The 7,004-nt window shown below is 52.7% G+C and overlaps 1 protein-coding gene across 1 annotated transcript; it reads left to right on the forward strand.

The window, feature by feature from the left end:
* Positions 1-465: 465 nt before the first annotated feature.
* Positions 466-4,970, forward strand: HOXC10 (homeobox C10). Its single transcript, XM_049783528.1, has 2 exons — positions 466-1,219; positions 4,693-4,970. Exons 1-2 carry the CDS (start codon positions 466-468, stop codon positions 4,968-4,970), a joined length of 1,032 nt encoding a protein of 343 aa, XP_049639485.1.
* The last annotated feature ends 2,034 nt before the right edge of the window (positions 4,971-7,004 follow it).

Consider the following 7,004-nt stretch of genomic DNA (forward strand, 5'->3'; position numbering starts at 1 on the left):
TCCCCCAGAACCCCCCACTCCACCCCGCCCACCCCCCTCCTGTCCCCGCTGCCCCGGGGGGCGCTTCCTTTGTTCGCGGGGAACGGTTCGGGCGCCCTTACCCCAAGGTGGCTGCTAGGTGGCGCTGTTACTCCACGCTGAGTGCTCCCCCATCCGACAACTTGACCCCGCTGACGTCACGGCCGTCTGAATCATCAAGGCCATTTTCAAATCCCATTGGTCTAGCCGTCACATGGTGAGCCCCGAATGCGCGGATAATTATGGAGCTGATATCGCGGCCCCCCCCACTCCGCTTCTTCTCCCTCCCGCCCCTCTCTCGCCGCGCCCCCCCCCCCAACCACCACCACTACCACCACCACCACTACCACCACCACCACCGCCACTCCGGATAGGGGAGGGGAAAAAAAAAAGATGTCAGCTCCTCCGCTCTAGTGTTTGCTCCTGCCCAAAGCCCTGGCTCTGAAAATGACATGCCCTCGCAATGTGACTCCGAACTCGTACGCGGAGCCCTTGGCCGCGCCGGGCGGCGGCGAGCGCTATAGCCGGAGCGCAGGCATGTACATGCAATCCGCGAGTGACTTCAACTGCGGGGTGATGCGGGGCTGCGGGCTGGCGCCCTCCCTCGCCAAGAGAGACGAGGGGAGCACTCCCAACCTGGCCCTCAACACCTACCCGTCCTACCTCTCGCAGCTGGACTCCTGGGGCGACCCCAAAGCCGCTTACCGCTTGGAACAACCTGTTGGCAGGCCGCTGTCCTCCTGCTCCTACCCACCTAGTGTCAAGGAGGAGAATGTCTGCTGCATGTACAGCGCCGAGAAGCGGGCCAAAAGTGGCCCCGAGGCAGCTCTCTATTCCCACCCCTTGCAGGAGTCCTGTCTCGGGGAGCACGAGGTGCCCGTGCCCAGCTACTACCGCTCCAGCCCCGGCTACTCGGCGCTCGACAAGCCGCCCCACTGCGCCGGGGCCAACGACTTCGAAGCCCCCTTCGAGCCCCGCTCTAGTCTCAACCCGCGCGCCGAACATCTGGAGTCGCCCCAGCTCGGGGGCAAAGTGAGTTTCCCTGAGACCCCGAAGTCTGACAGCCAGACCCCCAGCCCCAGTGAGATCAAGACCGAGCAGAGCCTGGCGGGCCTCAAAGGCAGCCCCTTGGAGAGCGAAAAGGAGCGGCCCAAAGCCGCCGCCGACTCCAGCCCAGACACCTCGGAGAATGAAGCAAAAGGTAAGGCTGGCTTGGGCCTGGCGCCCAGCTTGGGGCGCCTGGGCATCGGGTGGGCCGGGCGAGGGCAGAGGGGAGCATTGGGCCCAAGAGGCCCTGGTGGGTCCCCAGGTAGGAGAGCCTGGTTTGCGACTTGTTTCTGCAGAGCGCTAGGCTGGGGGCGCGTCACTGGGGTAAGGAAGGTAAGCGGCGTAGTGGTGGTGCCGGCCGGGCCCCTTAGGGGCCGCGGGCGCGGAGAGCGAGGGTGTTGCGCCCCGCGGGGAGCTTGAAGGCGCCTGGGCTGCTCTGGGCCGGTGACCGCTCCAGGGAGCGAGCTGGCTTTGGCTTTGGTTTGCGCATTTTATGCTGGTGTCTTGGGTGGGGAGGGAAGCGCGTGCAGCTATGCCCCTACACGCAGCTTGGATCAAGAAGCTTGCAAAAGGGGGGGTGGGCAGAAAATGGCGATCTTGGGCCGAGGTCTAGGGCAGGCTTGGTAGAAGAGAGGTTTTTGCTTGGCTGTGTTCTCCCTGTTGAAAATGGTTTCTTGCGAAGTGCAATTTGTTGTTTGTGGGTCCGATTTGCTCGTGTGGATTTGGGATCCTATGGTTTGGGGCTTGGCCAGGGGGCCTCGGCAGACAGCCGGGTTGGAGCTGGAGAGGTGGAGGTGTGGGGCTGGCCGCCACGTCTCTCCCTCCTCCCTCCTGCTGGTTTAGGGGTGGCTTTGGAACTGAGCATTTGGAACGTTGCAAGTTTTTTGGTTGCTGTTTGTGGTGTCCCCTTTAAATATTGCTTTTCTTTTCCTATTTTCTGGTAAATTGCTATCTTTTTCGTTGTTTTCCAAAAGCAGTTTACAAATGAGTGGCTGGGGAATTTCCGTGTGCGTGGCACGCAATTTTCTTCTGAGAGGGACTGTGGTGTTAGTGGAATTTCATTGTAATTTGGGTTGGAGAGAGAGAGAGAGAGTGAGAGCCCAGCTAGAGTTCAAGCTCAGGGTTCAAGATTCATTTCTGCTACAAGAACTGAGTGCCGCTAGGGCCTTCCTCTGAAAACTGAAGAAAGAATGTGGTGGAAAAGGAGCAGTGTGTGTGTGTATGTGTGTGTGTGTGTGTGTGTGTGTGTGTGTGTGCGCGCGCGCGCGCGTGCGGAAGCAGAGAACGACTTTTTTTTTGGTGTGGAAAAGTTGAATTAATAAGCATTAGAAAAGGCCCCACAGGAAGGGAAGTAGAAACCTGCTGCCTGACTCCTGGAGACTGTATAGAGGGGGTTCCTGGAGGTGGAGAGGTGTATGAAATGCTGAGAGGTGAACAGACTGTATTGAGAGCAATAGATCTGGTGGAATTTTGGATGTGGATGTGGCACGCACGTATGTGGTACTGACCTGACTCCCACCGGCCCACACACTCTAACACAGCTCCAAACACACTTATGCATACCCGCTTCTATATGCACAGCACATGTACCTGCATTCTTAGGGCTGGAGGGGCACAGACTCCCCCGCCCCAGTTCTCCTCTGGAAAGGCGGCCTTGGTAGATCAGCCTCCAGAGAGCCAGGAGTGGACATATGTGTGTTGATGAAGGTGAGCGGGAGCAGGGCACACACACTGTGGTAGAGACCTGTGGAAGTTTTGTGGTTGATGCTCTCTCCCAGAGTGTTAAGTGGAGTACAGACTAGGCTAATATATATATATATATATTACACATATATACATATATATACACATATATATACATATATACATACATATGTATAGTGTATATATACTTCCTGATATATATGCTTTCTGATAGCCTGAAGGCCATTGCCTATACACACATCCAATCAAAATAATACCCAGGAAACTGGAAAATTCCTTTGGCATAGGAGAGGAGAGATGGAGCGGAGACATCAGTAGGCTGTGCTGGGCATCTGCCTCTGCTTACTGGATTTGAGTATGTATATATACATACACACACATATATATGTTACGAGTGTAGACTCCCTTAGACCAGGGGTATAGACTAGAAGGAAAGGCTGAGTCCCATGAGAAGCAACATCAAGGTTAGCAAATCTTCCTCCTAACTCAAAGGCTCCCTTCTCTCCTGCCTTCCCCAATGCAGAGCGGAAAGTCTCACCCCAATGAAGTCCTCAGCCTTTGCTCTGCATTTCAGTTCTTTTTGCCTCCCTCCTCCCATTTTGGTGACTTCACCAGTCCAGAAGCAGGAATGAGTGGGTGTCTGCAACCCATTGGTCATTTCTCCTCTCCCCTCAAAAACCCAGAAAGAAAGAAAAAAAAAAAAAAACTCAATAGAGTTAAGGATGGAGAGCCTTGAAGCAGGTTCACAAGACATTGCAGCTATGGAAGCAAAATGAAAGGCATTTGAATATTTTCAACTGTAGCCTCTAGTTTGTATTTTTCTGGTGCTTCCTGATAGCCTGAAGGCCCTTGCCTACACACACACATCCAATCAAAATAAGACCCAGGAAACTGGAAAATTCCTTTGGCATAGGAGAGGAGAGATGGAGCGGAGGAGACATCAGTAGTCTGTGCTGGGCATCTGCCTCTGCTTACTGGATTTGAGTTTCCCCTGGAAAAGATGCCAAGGTGTCTTTTGTTTGAGGAGCAAAACTGGGCTATCTCAGCCAGAGCATGTGCCAGTGAGGGAAGCTGTCAGTGAGAGTCTGTAGATACACTGTATTTACAGAGTCTCCTCCAAGCAAACACGTGTGCACTTCCCCTATCTATGCCCATGTGCGTTTCTGGGGTAACACACGTGTCCTTGCAGCAGAGCTGTCTACAGAGATCAGGCTGATTTTCAAGAGACTGGATGCCACCAGGAGCCAGAATAGTGAACTGGGCACCCCTCTGTGTGCCCCCAGCATGTTGCCCCTGACCTCTGCTACTTGTGCAAGTTCCCTGGCCCACATCAGTGGGAGGGAACAGTCTGTTGGGTGGGGGGGGTCATTTCAGATGGGAGGCAGGTATGGGTGTCTGGTGCAGGGCCATCTACAATGGCAGTTTCTGGCCACAGAAATGGGAAGTGTTCCTCCCAGGGTCTGGAAAAGACAAGTGATCCTGGGCAGCGGGATAAACTACAATCCTGTCTGGTGCCTGGGAAAGGCTATTCCTTTTCCTTGGATTTTTTTTTTCTGGTGCTGGAATGAACCTCAAAGGAAGAAGGGTGTGAGACTCAGAGCACCCGCCAGAGTCAGCCAACTGTGGGAGAGTGGAAGCACTTAGAAACTGCTAGTTCAAGGTGGCTGGGAGTCATTCAAATTTAATCAGTACTCCAGAGGCCAGAACCTCCCATTTTTCTTCCCTTTTAGTCCAGAGCCCCGAGTATTTATAAAAATTCTGAACCCAGAGGACCCCCAACAGCCAGGCTGGTAGGGCTTGAGTAGCTCCCCTGTGCTCCCTTCTCCCTCACCCCCCTCCCCAGCAGGCTAGCAAAGGCTGCTGCATACTGAGAGGATTTGCATCTTGGAGGGATACTTATACAAATAATGTTATTTTTAACAGAGGAGATAAAGGCAGAAAACACCACAGGAAATTGGCTGACAGCAAAGAGCGGAAGGAAGAAGAGGTGCCCCTATACTAAACACCAGACGCTGGAATTGGAGAAAGAATTTCTGTTCAATATGTATTTGACGCGAGAGCGCCGCCTGGAGATTAGCAAGACCATTAACCTTACAGACAGACAAGTCAAAATCTGGTTTCAAAATCGCAGAATGAAACTCAAGAAAATGAACCGAGAGAATCGGATCCGGGAACTGACCTCCAATTTTAATTTCACCTGAGCGTGTGGCCACCCCTCCTCTCCTCTCCTCTCCCCCCTCTTTCCTCTCCCAGCCCCTCCTCCCTTTGTGCCTGGTGGTATATATATATTTTTTCCTTCCCTGAGTATAAATGCAATGCGCCTGCAAAAAAAAAAAAAAGGCAAAGACCTCAGACTCTCCTTCCAAGGGACCTATGGTTCGTGCTACGCAGATGCATTCACCTGAAGAATGAGAATTGGGGTGAAGGGGGTTGGGGTGTGGTATGCCCGCATAGACCAGGGTGGGAGTGTGGCTGGTATGTGTGACAACCCCTCACTCACTCACTCACATGCTCATGTACAGTAGCATCCTGTTCTCCATGCAAAGTTAAGGTTGAATCTGGCGGATTATGGGGAGGGGGTGGAGTGGGGGGAAAATCAACCAGAAAAGGTCTGTAGAGCACAGTCAGAATTGCTCCATCCTTGCTGCATCTTCTCCTTTAGAAAATAGACGTTTTGGAAAGTTCGGCTAGTGTTTGTGTGTTTGTCTTAGTGCCCAGCTCCTCCACCAAACCTTCTCCATGTCTTTACCTCCCAGACACTCTAAGAATCTGCTTGAAGTCTCCTATTTGTCCTGCTTTCTGCTTTTCTCCCATCCTCCCCGCATCCCCTCAACACCCCCCCCATCCATTGACATCTCAGAAATTCCATCCAGAGGAACAAAAAAAATTTAAATATTAAAACTAGAACATAGTCATGCAAAGACAGACTGTGTGTGTCTTTCCCCCACCCCCATACCACCCTGTCCCTGTCCTGGAGTTGTGTTATTTAAAGATATTCTGTATGTTGTATCTTTTGCATGTAGCTTCCTTAATGGAGAACAAAAAAAAATCCTAAATAAATTTCCAGAATCATAATCCTCAAATGGGTGGTTTTTTGTTTTTAGTGTTTTTATTTTTAGTGACCCCCCTTTTTAAAAGAGGCTGAGTGTGTGGATATGTGTGTTTTGTGTTTGACTCATCTCCTAGAGCCTTTCTAGAATGTCTCTTGGCGGGTTTAATGTAAGTGAGAGACCATAACGTTGATTTAAATATTATCCAGGTGACCACAATAAGTCAAGGTCATAAAACAGTAATGTCAGGACGGTCTTGGTGCGCGCGAGAGGTGGATTTTATGATCTGCAAATATAATGTGGTGCTGCAGTAAAAGATGCATTTAAAGGTGACTGGAGGAGGGAAGAGGCAGAGAGCAAACTGCAATCTTGAGAAGCAGACGGATCTGACTGCCTGGGGTGCTGGGCCAGGCACACCCCACCGCTGCTGGGGGGAGCCCCAAGAGTCCCCCACCTATCCAAGGAGAGGAATAAACTTAACCACTGGAGGGGGACGAGGAGCTCACACACCCCCAACCCCCCTCAACAGCAGCAGGAGCAACCGGGCAGCGGCAGGAGGCGGAGGCAGCGGCAAGGTAAGAGAAGCGGTTTCTTGTTCTTCTCTTGGTGGTGGACTGGGGACCAGCGGCATCCCCAGGTGCCCGGCGTACAGCGGGCAGAGTAAGGAGGAGAATTTCAAGGCATCGGTGCTCACTGAGAGCCTGAGTTTGTCTGTTGGCCACTTGCAGCAGAGGGCATTGCCTGGAGCTCCCTGCTCTCCTCTGCCTGGCCCTCTATCCATGGGGTTCGGAGCTTCAAGGAGGCAAATTGGTGGATCTTGGCTGCTTACTCCACACAGGCACGAAGGGTCTCCTTGATGTTAACACAGAGGTCTAGTTGTTCAGTTGGCTTGTCTGCTCGGAGAGGGAGTAGAGGGAGGTTGGTGCGAGAGGGCTGGAGCTCGATGCTTAGGTTTCTCTGCTCTTGGCGTTTGGGAATGGAGCCTCCTTCAAGGGCTGAGTCCCCACGCTCACTGGCTGTGAGGCTTGGCCAGGCAAAGGGCCAGATTGGAAGTGACTGGAGCACTGGTGGCCGGCACTGTGGTAGTATGGCCAGAGACCTAGGGGTGCTGAAATGGAGCAGGGAGAAGGAGAACCCAGAAGGAGTCTAGGAGAGTGCAGAGAGCCAGGTAGACTAGACAGCAAG

The sequence above is a fragment of the Suncus etruscus genome, chromosome 11 (assembly GCF_024139225.1).
Source record: "Suncus etruscus isolate mSunEtr1 chromosome 11, mSunEtr1.pri.cur, whole genome shotgun sequence".
Classification (NCBI taxonomy): Eukaryota; Metazoa; Chordata; class Mammalia; order Eulipotyphla; family Soricidae; genus Suncus; species Suncus etruscus.

Coding starts and splice junctions, on each gene's coding strand:
- HOXC10 (XM_049783528.1), top strand. CDS start 466: ATGACATGCCCTCGCAATGTGACTCCGAACTCGTACGCGGAGCCCTTG. Junction 1,220..4,692: donor CTCGGAGAATGAAGCAAAAG/GTAAGGCTGGCT, acceptor TATTTTTAACAG/AGGAGATAAAGGCAGAAAAC.